Source organism: Choloepus didactylus, chromosome 2 (genome assembly GCF_015220235.1).
Source record: "Choloepus didactylus isolate mChoDid1 chromosome 2, mChoDid1.pri, whole genome shotgun sequence".
Taxonomy (NCBI): domain Eukaryota; kingdom Metazoa; phylum Chordata; class Mammalia; order Pilosa; family Megalonychidae; genus Choloepus; species Choloepus didactylus.
This window is the reverse complement of record NC_051308.1, coordinates 99,944,171-99,957,238: the sequence shown is the minus strand read 5'-3', so window position 1 is coordinate 99,957,238 and position 13,068 is coordinate 99,944,171. Positions and strand designations below refer to the sequence as shown.

The window sequence follows — 13,068 nt, the reverse complement described above, 5'->3', positions numbered from 1 at the left end:
CCAGTCTACACCAAATTTTTCAAAGGGCAAAAGGAGAGGAAAGTACAATAGAAAATCATTTGCCAAGAACGCCTAAGACTGCTGTGTTCAACATTAACAGTATTTCCAGAATTGTGGTATATTAGCTCCAGATGAATACTGCAATTGGGAAAAAGAAGACATTTTAGCACACTTGTGTGTCAATGCTTTAAAACATGTAAGTAATCATAAATTGTGCATCATGAAAAGATTCCAATAGCAAATCATTCTTCAACCATTTTATTGGTGGGATCTTTTTTGAGAGGAGTGATCACTGAAACAAATCCTTTTAGAACAATTCTGTTGTTTTGGATGCTTCTGGTATTAGAGTCTTAGAAAAATAATCTACAAAATGCAGACCAAACATGTAGCTTCTCATCTCACCATTTCTTTAGATATATTCACTCATACCAGTCCTTAAGGTCTTGGCACTGTTGTTTTGCCTTGTTATATTCACCTGAATCACCCTCTGTACTTTTCAAGGCTCACCTCAAAGATTACCTCCTCCACAAAGTGTTTCCTGATGCTCCTTCAAGATGTGATATTGCCTTCATTTGAACCGTCCTAACAACCAGGCTCTACTATTTATTAGGTTCTGCCTTGAATTACAGTTCATTCATGTGCTTGTCTTATCCCCCTCCTTGAGGACATGACCCATATCTCACTCACTGTGTACCCAAGAACATCTGGTATAGAACCTTGCACAGAACAGGTGCCTGGAATTGCATAAACATATGGAGTATCCAGAGCTGGAAAAGACCTTAGGAATCATTTGGGGCAACCTTCTTATTTTTCCAAAGGGGAAACCAAGGCCCGAGAGATAAAATTGCTTCTCCAGAGTCACCAGCTAGTTGTTGCCAGAATCAGAACTAAAACTCTTGTCTCTTGACCTGCAAGGAAGCTATCATTCTACTGCAGCCCACCTAACAATCATCTGATGGCTTTGAGAAGTGCGAACACATTGCTCCAGTGGGAGATGTTAACATGGTATCTGGTGGTTCACTGGGAGGATCCCAACACATCAGAATGTGGTGGAAATAGTATCCACAACAATCACAGCTTCTCATTTGATGAGTGCCCCCAAGTACCAGGCACCAGGCAGAGTCCTTTATACAAGTTGCTTCATTGTCATTGTTTGCTCAGAACAGGCCACTAGATCACAGAGAACTGACTTCTCTCCCTTTTTCCCTTCTAGGCTAATGGAGGTTGGCAGGATGCTACTACCCCTTCATCAGTGACCTCCCCTACAGAAGGCCCTGGCAGTGTTCACTCTGATACCTCCAACTGATCTCCCCGCAATCGCATCCCGGCTGACCCTGTGCCCCAGTCGGGGCAGGGGCAGGAGGGGGGGTTTCTCTCCCAACGCTGAAGCGGTCAGACTGGAGGTCGAAGCAATCAGCAAACACAATAAGAGTCTCCTTCTCTTCTCTTCTTTGGGATGCTATTTCAGCCAATCTGGACACTTCTTTACACTCTCTTCCCTTTTTTTTAATTTTCTGGGTAGAAGCCACCCTTCCCTGCCTCCAGCTGTCAGCCTGGTTTCCGTCATCTTCCCTGTCCCTTTCCCCCTGTCCTAGACTCCCTGGGCCCCTGCCCTCTATTACATCACTGAAGGATATTTTCAACCATTAGAGAAATTGAAAGAGGAAAAAAATGACAAAGAAAATAATAAAAGCGTTTGTATGTTTTCATGCTGGTGGTTTGAGGAGCCAAATTTACCTCATTCGGATCCCTCACTCCCTGTATCAACAGGCAGTCCTTCTCTGTTTTTCTCGTTACTCTCACTACCTCTTAGCAGGAATACGCCACATTGCCCTACTACTTCCGGGCCTCCCTGTCCCCTCTTGCTCTTAACTCCCCGGGGACAATTCTGATTGGAACGTTTTCCTCCTCTTCCTTCCCATCCCCAGTTATTCTTTGGGGACTGGCGTAGCAGGGCTTTGAAAGCTGCCACATTTTCTGGTTACAGCTCCACTAGGTTGATTCCCAGGCAGGATATCAGGCCTCAGGAGAGCACACAGAACAGGAAGGGCAGAATTCCTATAGGCTTTTTCATCTTCCTGATAACAGTTCTTGGTTTCGGAGGCACAGTCTTTGGAGACCATTCAGCATTTAGTAAAGCAATTTTCAGAACCTGCTCGAATCTGAGTTGGGCACGGTGATGAATGCAACACTTAACAAGTAGAAGTTTCCTTTTCCTGAAACCCTTCAACTGTCCTTCCTCACGTGCATACATACACGTGTGCACACATACACTCACATGCAGGTATATGCACAACCTCACACATTCACTTTCTGGAGAACATTCACATGTTATTTGCAAACATTTACATTAGTAACCATAGGACTGTGCATTGTGAGCCCAGGAGAGGGAATTAGCCACTCTGAGTGAAGGTTGCTGTCACTGAGAAGGATATGAGTCTGGGGCTTCCACGACCTAAAGGCCCACCCACATGCACATAACAGAACAACGTACACAGGATTTGCTCGTGTTGAAGGCCAGGTTTCCAGTGTTAACTATTCCCATTCCCTCCCACCTCTGGAGTTCTCAGGGAGCCACACACAGTACTTATAGCATCCATAGTGGATTTGGTTTTCTTTGGTTTTATTTTTATATTGGGGATCTTTCATTAATTCTCCGAAGTGTTATACAACACCATGTTCTTGACTCTTGACCTCTTGTTCTGGAGGAGAGAGTTGAATAAGAGCATGGCTCAGGCTAACTTTTTCCTAGCTTAATTTGAAGACCTGAGGGTCATGGGGAAAACAAAGGTAATGTTTCCTTGAGAGTCATCATAGTGATTTTTATTCCCTGGGGGCTGCTAAGAGGGAAGAATATGTACTAGAATGCTATTCTCTAGTATCACTTGGGCTGACTTTCTTCATAGCCAGCTCTGCCAGTGATGAAGGTGGCAGCTATGTCACTCGGGTTAAGGGGGAAGGAGCCAACTTTCCTGGCGCCTCATTATTTTACCTGTAAAATGAAGATGGTTATGCCTGCTCACCAAGAGGCATGTCAGAGACTGAGGATATTGATTTCATTCATCCCCAGTCTGGAAGTAAGGGGAAGTAATGTCCTGGAGACATTACTGGAATATAATGATGTCCCTGGACCATGCCATGTAGGGGCAATAAATGGTTTTCCTGTTTGCATTTCTGGTTACCATCAGCACCCTGATGATAAACCAAAGGGTTGTTGTTGTTGGTTTTGTAATTTTGGTCCGTTTGGTTTCTTAGAATAGAGAAAGGCATCCAAATTAGAAAAATAGTACCTGTTTGTTTTAGTGGGCGCTTGAATCCAATATGTAGCCTTGTAAGTATTTAGTTCCCTGTCACATCCCCTCTGCCTGAGAGGCATCCAGGTAGAGGCACAGACCCTAAGGGGTGAGGATGGCCAGCGAACAAGGCCAGGGAATTCCTTCTGGCACTACAGTGACACACAGAAAATGCTCCTGTATTGTGTGTATGGGTGGAAGGGGAGGAAGCAACTGCTACATTGAGAAACCCAAAGATATGTGAATTTGAAGGAAATGGAAAAAGTAAATATTTGTCAATATGAGATGATGCCTTGATGACTAAGAACAACTGAAAGGCCGTGTCTGCTAACCTGGGCCGTACTCAGAACAGGGCTAAATAAAGGGGATTCCCAGAGGGAGCATCTTTGTGACAACTCTCTAGTGATTAGAACCAGTGGAGAACTATGTCTTAGTGGCAGGAGTAGACTGAAAGTCCCTCCAGAGCATATGGTTGGATCACAGCCACTTGACTTTGGGCAAAATACAAAAAAGGTACAAAAGGGTTCTCTTGGGGACAGGAAGGATGATTCCAGATTTGGATTGAAGATTGCTTGCCATTTTAGGTTCGTGAAAAAGATCAGAGCAGTGCTCCATTTGCACGGGCAGTTTCCCCCACCGCACTAGTCTGCACTGGTCATCACCTCTCACAGCATCTTCCCCACCCAGCACTCCACTCAGCCCCCTCTGTATCCAACACCTTTCCCAGCCCTCTCTATATCCAACACCTTTCCCACAACCTCCCGTCCAGGTGCACCATCACTTCAAATGTAGCAGCTACGCGATCTCCCAGCATTAAGCCAACCATGAGAACGCTGGCAGCAGAAGGATGGGAATGGAAACAGCCGTGCCTCTGGAAATAACAGCTCCCTGGGAATTCTTATTAAGTCATTTCTACAGGTACCAAAATGTGCCCCAGAATCCCTTCATTTTCTAATGGAACCAGGAGTGCTCCGTTTTCCCTGACAGCAAATCTCCCCTGAGAAGTGGTACTAGACCTTGGGTTGGCCTGCCTTGCAGCTCTTCGTGATAGCCTCCTTTTCATCCCAGGCTCCTTCCCCTGGCATAGAATTGACTCCCTTGCAGTACTTTGGCCAAGTGGCACTTTCTTTGAATTTATTTTTTTTATTTTGCTGTGGTGGTGGTTCTTTCTTTGCCAGTTACCTTTTCTCACACATATCTTTTTCCTCCTCTTTCCTTCTGATTTTTTTTTTCTGCCCAGAAAAACCTGACTTCGATACCAAAAAAAGATAAAACTACAGAAACTCAAATTTAAAAAAAATTAAAAAAAAATCCTCAACGATTCTTTCAGCTTTATTAACATTTTCCATTGTTTCTTGCAACTTGTGTCTCGTTCTTTGTAGTATTGATGATGAACATTTGATAATGAATGTTCTTGTATATTCAGATAAAGGAAAAAAAAACCAAAAAAGCGGTCTGAATTTAATAGTGTTTATAATAAAAATTTTAAAAATGACCCTCATAGCACGCAAAACAGGATGGGGAAATCTCCCCTTCTTTCTGTGACAATGCGCATCATTCCTGCATTAGTTTTTAACACCAAACTACCTACATTCTTCATTTCCCCCATTTTTCTTTTATTTTCTCACATTTGTGAATTAGTTCAAGAATGCTAGAAAAGTGTCGAGTTGTGCACATCCATTTCCTGTTTCACAATGTTTAAAAGTGACAGTAATTCATTTTGTAAGCTAAAAAAAAAAAAGTTGGAATAGTGAACATAATAGGTACAACCTAACACATTATCATGTTTATTAACTTTGAGACCCAGAAATAAATTCTTTCTTTTCTTTATTCCTGCCCTTAAAAAATACAAAAAAAAATACTATGTTTTGTTTTGTGTTGTTTTTGGTTTGTTTATCGGGGGAGGGGGGCTTTTTTATTGTCAGGATTATGAACTTGCTCTTTTTATTCCTTACTATGTACACGAGGTGATGTGAAAAGATGACATTGGTAGACTAGGCAGTTTCCTTGTTCTTCTACTTTGGTTCAGAATTCAGTTGACTCAAAAACAAAGATCGGTGTTGCATCGCTCACCTGCACTTCAGAAAGGGTGGCATCCCTGGGGTCCCTGAGAAAAATGAAGTCAGGGACTTGGGCTCTTTTGGCCCTTTAAAAATTCAAGGAATCAGTTCAGAGGACCTTGAATACTGTGGGGAAAGGATTTTTGCCTTGTTTATTCTGAGTATCACAGAGGACATGCCTTCTTTTCTGTTTCCCTGGCTAATACCAACATGCCACAAGGCCTCTTCCAACTAGGAAGAATTTTTCTTCCAGAAGAATCCCACAGGAGATGCTGATGTGAAGGGCATCATTGGCTCAATAAACTAGATCCACAAAGCAGTCCTTGGAGCTGGTCTGCCTCTTGATCCTTTTGAGTTCTGATTTTGGATGAAGAATTGGTGAGATATCGAGCGAATGCACTTACTGAGCTATAGTTTCAAGTTCAGAGGCTAAGTTTGATTTATTGACAGTATACTTCTCATTAACCTCTGATTTAGGTCACTGCTTAAAGTAAAATGTAAGACTGGCCTGATTCGGAATGTTTTTATTAGTTGTAGGAAAAAATGAAAGCAATGTTATCTGGAAGAAACTTATTTTACAACATCTCTCATTCAGCAAATTATTAAGTGTTCAGAAAGCATCCAGACCTAAACAAGAAAAGTGAAGAAAGAGAGCAGAATTGTGGAGCAACCCTTTAGGAAGTGTTTCCACCCAAACACATGAGCTCTTGTCTCTTGTTTTTAAGTCATAATAAAATAATGACGAGCTTTTCACATCACCTTTTTTTTTTCTTGTTTTTTTGGTTTCAATCCCTAGCTCAAAGCTTTCTGGAATCTTATTTTTTGTAAACATTTTTTTTCTTTTGTTGAAACGAATAAAACATTCAATGTTTCCCCCTTTCTCTCTTATTCTTCCCTTTCCTTTGGCTTTTAAAAGTTTTCAATTACTTTGAAATGCTTTCCTTTGGTTGTTGGTTTTATTCTCCCCCTTTCCCCCCTCCCTTCCCCTTTACTTATTATTATCCAGAGTATAAACCTGCAAAGCTCTGCTCTGTTTTGGTTTTGAAAGTTTAAGCTTTTTTGCTTCTGTGAGAGCACAGGCTTCTGTCCCTTTTGATTCCAACTGAACTTTTGTGTTCTCTAATGATACTAACACGGTGTAGGTTTTACAGTCTCCTAATTTGTACTGGTAATGCATATTCCAAATAAATAGTTTCTTTTGTTGCAAAAAAAAAAAAAATACATACTTGCATTTTGTGTAAATTTCTTCTCTTAAGTGCTGACAACTTGTCTTTCCCAAACTTGGGTTAGTGTGGATTATGGTTTAGACTGCTGCCCTAATCATTTTACAGTTTACATATCATGTTGGTGGGGAAAATGACCTCTTGAGCCACCTACTTCACCCATGAAAGAAAGAAGGGGGAGGTGGGGAAGGAGGAGGAAAGGGAGGGAGGGAGGGAGTAAGGATCTCTGACGGGCAAATATTTTTTAGTTATCGTGACTGCTGCAATGGAACAGAGCACCTCATATCTTGTCTTCTTGTCTGACTCTGAGTTCCCTCTTGATTGCCATCTGCCTAGCATCGGTTAAAAAAGGTATCAGGGACATTTCCCGTAACAAACTAAATTCCTAAGTCATAGTTGTTCTCCCAGTGTTTCTCCTTTCCTTCTCTTTGTCTGCTGGGATCTGGACTTAAAGAAAGCTCTAGTACCCAAGAGATGTTTCAGGGGAAGGAAGCTAGATTACAGATCATACTCACTCGTGGGCTCTCATGCTAGATGTTGCTGCAGTCGTTTCACACACCTACCATATATTGCTTCTGCCATGCCATCTAAGTATCTCTTCCAATAGTTTGCATTCACACTGAGCCCCTGACCTCTTGAGCTATAGTCTGTTAACAGAGTTTGCTGTCAAAGAGTATTCTGGCTGGAAGATCACTTCAGCCCTCCACACCAGAGTCCTTGTCTCAGCCTTTAATACCATCTTCCTATCCATTGAATGGGTTGTTTTCTCATTTTCATGCTGTAATTCTCTCAGTCACATCATCCCTACAAAGCATGTGTTTATTGAAAGTCAAGGTATCAGTCACTTACTTCCTAATTCTGATCACTATTCTAATCAATAGAAAGTAGATCAAAGAAATGGAGAGCTGATAGGGATCAAATTATTATTTTTATTAATGACCTAAGCCAAGTACCCAATGACTTCAAAAGTACAAGGCTATCTGCTGATGTTGATTTGGAGAACTTCGTTCAAGGATCAAAATGGGGGCCTCATATTCCCTCTTCAGTTGTAGACCCTGGAACCCACTCAGACCGCTTACTTCACTTACTTTTCCAGTTGCGTGGAGAATTGTGGACCTAACTCACTCAGCGTATTCCTTTGAGTAGGGCTAAGCTCTTGTAACCAATAGACCCAAAGAGTATAAGTCTGTTTCTCATTCAGGTAATAGCCTGAGGCAAATGTTCCTGGTAAGCAGTGGCCTCTTCTCTATGCAGTGATTGAGGGATCCGGCCTCCAGCCACTTGTAGTCCTTCACATGTAGCCAGCAGAAGGAGAAAGAATTTGGGAAAAGCCTGCCCACCTCTTGAAAGACTTGACCAAGGGGAGGGACACTTTCCACCCACTCATATTCCTTGGTGAGCCTTAGTCCTATAGTCACACCTGCGTGCGAGGGTGGGAGGTGTGGAGGGTGGGGCTTGGAAAGGTAGTCTCTGGCTAGGCAGCCACTTCCCAGCAACAACTTCACACTGAACAGGGAGCATGGCTTGGATGAACAGCCGGCCGTCTCTGTCACACCTAGTGACCAAAAGGATAAGCAAGGGTGAAAGACAAGCCCACATAGTCTTTCCAGTAGAAACGTTTTCAGTCAACTTCCAAGACTTGGCTTTGTTACTCTTCAGTGGGGAAGATTAAGAAAAGGACTGGAGATGTTCAATCCAAAATTGCCACCTCAAGAGAAAGGGAGCAAACTCCCCTCCTCTATGGAAATGTAAGAATGGAGGGAAAAACGCTCCCTCTTCCCCAATATTCTCCAAATTTTATCTTCTAAACTCAGGTCTCAGCACCAAGCCTGTGGTCACCAAGAGAGGAGAACCACAGTGTATTAAGGCAGCCCTCTTTCCACTTTTGGGAGGTCACTCATCCACATCTACTGCAGGGCTAGAAGGGTCAAGTCTAAGCCAAAACTCACGTTCCCCCATGGGGCACAGCCACCCTGTCCGGCGTAACTCGCTGAAGTTACCCATGAGCCCTTCTTGATGGCAGAAAACACCCTGAGTGCAACAGTGACAACAGGCTGCTGGAATATCAATCTCTCACTAAAAAATATCCAGAGGGAAATTGAAAATCAAAATAAAATCCTCCTCTGTCTTAAAAAATTAATGTTCAAAGAAATTTAAGTCCAAAATTCTACCCTTGCTGATTTCCTGCCTTGTTCAGTCTCAGCCAGAGCTCCTAGTGTGTTGCCAGAAGCCGAGTCCAGGCCCTTCCTTCCAAAGCAACAGGGAAGCCTCTTCTATTGGAATGGGGGTAGTTGTGCTGGCATCTCCAAATTTCAATTACTCTAACCTCTTTTCCCAAAAAGTCACTTCGTTAGCATACGGAAAATGTCCCAGCTTCTGCCTAACCCACAGAATTTAGAAAACACAAGCAAATTCCAGGCTCCTATGGCAAAGTTAAATTCTTGGAACCCAGAACATAATCCAGATCAGGCCACATGACTATTGCAAATCAATGCCCATAGCACAGATTGGGTAGTCTGGGGAGGAAGCAGGAAAGACAGAGAACACATGAAAGAGTAAACCAGGAAATCTTTATTTCGGTCTTTATACTGCTCATTGATTAGTATCAACTGTAGTGTTGAAAAAAAGCCACCATCAAGAGGTTCATTTTGCACTTTGCTCCCTAATATCTTCGGAGGGATGATGTAATCAATGCACTCTGCCTCCTCACTCAGAGGATGACCTTTGAGATATTCCTGTCTCTGGGCAAAATTCAGAAATGTGCAATGGGTACCCCAGTCCACAGGCTACCTTGAGGCGTCTCCCATCTTCCCCTCAGTAGACGTATTTAAGATTTCCCCACTGGCTGCTTAAGACGGTGCTTCCTGGGTACTTGGGTATACAGAATGCTGTAGTTTGCTTCCTGAGATCTTAAAAGCCAGACTACCAAGATGTAAATCCCAGCTCCACTACTCTCTAGCTAGGTGACCTTAGATAAGTTGTTTAGTGTCTCTGTGCCTCAGTTACCTCATCTGTAAAATAGAGATAATATGTGAAACACTTAGAAAACAGTTAATGCTAAGAATGTGGTATATCTCTCTGGGTGCATCTCCATCCTTGAACAAGTAACAATTAAAATCTCCTTTTTCCTAGTTCCATTGTAAAGAACTGTTGTCTTGTTTTCATATTGGTCTAACCTACCCTCTAAGATTTTATCTTTCCTGAGGAAATTTCTATCATTACCCCAGCTCAATCAGTGTATCTTCCATCATTTTTTCATTTGCTCTCTCACTGCTCCTATTTTGAAAGTAAAGATGCAAATTATTTCTAAAATACTAATCCCATTTATCCTTGAAAATCTGAGCAAGCCTGATTCCCAGAGACAGAGTGTTCTAGGTACATGCCTTCTAGATGTCTTGTGTAGCCTTTGGGTTTGTAAAAATACCATTGAGATTTTTCCCCATCTCAATCCAAGAGTAGATGGCATCTCCCACAAATAACAAGGGTTCCATTCCTTTGTATCAGTTCATTGATAAAGTGCCCTTTCACCACCATCACAGCCAACGCACACACATAACACATACACAGATTCGCGCACACACATGGCTGAGCGCAAATCTGGGTTTATGAAATCCACAGATTTCATGAGAGCCAGCTTGAAATATGGCACATGTCTCAATTCCTCTAATGTTACCTTCATGGATCCTCTAGCTCAATGCAAGAAAGTGAAAAGGGGAATTTGGGGTAGCTGATGCAGCGCAGCCTACCTATGCTCAGTATGGGAAACCTAAAGGTCTGAGTGAATAAATGAATGGACAGTTGCAAACAATTGTTCTAACCAAACACTGGGATATGATGAGGCAGGATAAGGTTAGAGCTTGGGGCACGTAGGGTGCTAGACACCACAGGCTCTCATCTTGAGAAAATTTAGGATTCTTTATATAAATCACAGTCTTGATGGTTAGATGCAAGGTAGGCAGAGTTGCTTTTAGACAAATCTGTGAGATCACTGAAGTTTATCTTCACATAGGCTGCATGCTTTCTTTGAATCCTCGCTCTCTCCTAATGATGCTTTTCTTGTCTTCTCACTGCCAATGTGCCAGACCACTCATCGTAGGAGGAAAGGAAGTGACACTTCTCTAAGATCTTACTTGAATGGCTTCAAAATGTAAAATCTCTTTTTATGTGATGCTCTGCTTTCCAAATACTAGTTTGGTGGTTTATTCTCAAGTCTTCCAGACCCATATAATCTAAGTTGAAGGTTAGGGGTTTCCAGATTCATACTAATTGAAACAAGGAGCGGTAGTTGAATGGGAATCAAAGAATCCTTTTTATTGATGGCTAAAGAGGTACCCAGTTGCTCTCCAAATGCAGGGCCCTGATAAACTTTCTTAGAGAATGGAACAGGCCTCCCTGACCCACCTCAAACCAAAGAGAAATGGCCTTCAGTTCATGCCTGGCCTGAATCTCACTCCAGTCACACATCTGAGAGGCCAGACCAATCGGTAGAGACCCTTGAAGAGCCCTGACTGCCCACTTGTCCACTGATCCGGGAAGTAGGCCCCTTGGCAACTCGAGGCAGTTGGCTCCAGAGAACGAGGGACAGTGACCTCATCAATCACATGAACCACTTATCGTCTTCACTGTTTTATCCCAGCCAAGTCACTTCATCTTGACCTCAATGGCATAAAGCCAGGTCTGTGGTCCTGCTTCTCCACATATTACTGCTTTATTCGAGTTGTCTATACTTCCCTCCCTGAGAATTTCTTTGCATTGCCAATATCCTCGTGGTGCCCATAGCAAAATCTCTGCTGAAGATTCTGTGAGTCTCTCCCAGGGAGTTGTTGCATGGGGCATCATAGACAGACAGCTCTCTGTGTGACCAGCCTTGCATTTCTCCAATGAGCAAGCATGCACTTAGCACCTCCTATGTGCCATGCTCTGCTCTGTACCCCAGGAGGATCTTAGCTTCCCCTGGGACTGCTACTGGGAAGACTGACTTGATAAGTCAAATGATAAAACAAAGCAGCAACCAAATCTCTGGGACCTTACTGATTGAAGACAGCTGTATTCATCAATTTATAAGCTTGGGCAAGAATTTAAAATTATGATGTCTATTAACAATGGCTTAAACAAGAGGGAAATTATGTTAGGCTTAAGGGAACATATGTGGATTGAAATGAAAAAGTCTTTGGTATTGGATGACTTGAAGCAACTAATCCCATCAAGGGATGGAACAATAGGATGTCCAAAAAGCTGCTGAGGAAAAGCTATGACTCCATGACTTTAAATTATTTAGCCGCAAAGAGAGGACAAAGGATGTTGGGCAGGAATTCCTAGCACCCAGAAGCAATGTTGATAGAGATTTCAAACTTCCCCAGTCCTGGAATGTAGTTGCTCTACCTTCCCACAGCCCTGCAAGAACTCAGTTCCATCCAATTCAACCAATATTCATTGGCAGCACAGTGCTGGAAATACCCCAATGAACAAGGTTACTGAGATCTGTTAGCAATTGCCTTCTTAAAAAAACACTGTATGTACATTTAGTTTCCTCTCTAGAAGTGAAGAAATGTTATGCTGTTGGAAAAGAAAGGATGCATTCTGGGCCCCCTTCCTTAATCTTTCCTCTTTTTCTTATAGGCTCATATAAAAACTGTTGGCTCCTGCCAGACTGGTTTTCTCAAAGCACCCTCAGAAATTCTGAGCTTGTTCCTCTCTTTTTGCCTTTGCTCGTGATGTCATGATCTACCAGCCATGTAGAACTGTGGTCTCCAGTATACTTACAGACCCACTCATTCTTCAAGCAGGAGTCCATCTCTTTCATAAAGTCTATCTTCCATGAAGTCGTCTGTCCCTCCTTAAAATTCCTTCAGTGTGTACTTGGCCCTGCCATGAACTGTTATTAAATATCTTATCTCCCCACATCAATTGTTAGAACTCAAGGGGCCAGATCTTTCACATACAGAAAATGAGGCATCATATTATATACTTAATACATGCTCTCCCTGGAGGGAGAGAGGCAGGGAGTAAGAGAGGGAAAGAAGGAAGAGAAGGATGGAAGGAGGGAAGGAAGGAAGAAAGGAAGGAGTGAGGGAGGGAGGGAGGGAGGGAAGGAAGGAAGGAAAGGAGTGAGAAAAGGAGGGAAAGAAAGAGAGGGAAGAAAAGAAAATAAAGGGACAGAGAAGGAGGTAAAGTACTTAGAAAAGACAAGAAATGAGAGGAAATGGTAAGAAAGAATGAAAAAGGAAGAGGTTGAAGAAGTGTTAGAGATCAAGGGGGAAAAAAAAGAAAGATGGAAGACATTGGAAACATGTCACATCCTTTCCACCACTAAGGTGAGCTCTCCAGCACCTTGGCAATGAGAAATCAAAATAAGAGGTGCTAAGAGAGAAAGGGTTTTAAAGAAAGTATTCACAAAGACAAACTCTGAGGACTTCACAGTATTGTTCAAGAGCAGCCCTGCCTACCTCACATCTAACCATCAAGTCTGTGATTTATATAGGAATCCTAAAT

At 42.6% G+C, this 13,068-nt stretch overlaps 1 protein-coding gene across 6 annotated transcripts in view; it reads left to right on the top strand.

Moving 5' to 3' along the window:
- PBX1 (PBX homeobox 1) overlaps nt 1-13,068 on the top strand; it is a 325,337-nt gene that overhangs the window by 291,356 nt on the left and 20,913 nt on the right. For 4 of the 6 annotated variants that reach the window (XM_037825463.1, XM_037825461.1, XM_037825465.1 and 1 more), the window contains one exon: nt 1,214-6,565. The exons of the other annotated variants lie outside the window; for them this stretch is intronic. In XM_037825463.1, coding sequence (XP_037681391.1) covers nt 1,214-1,306 — 93 coding nt within the window. In that variant the 3' untranslated portion in view covers nt 1,307-6,565. Of the gene's footprint in view, nt 1-1,213; nt 6,566-13,068 lie in introns of those variants that run through there. 6 annotated transcript variants of the gene reach the window in all.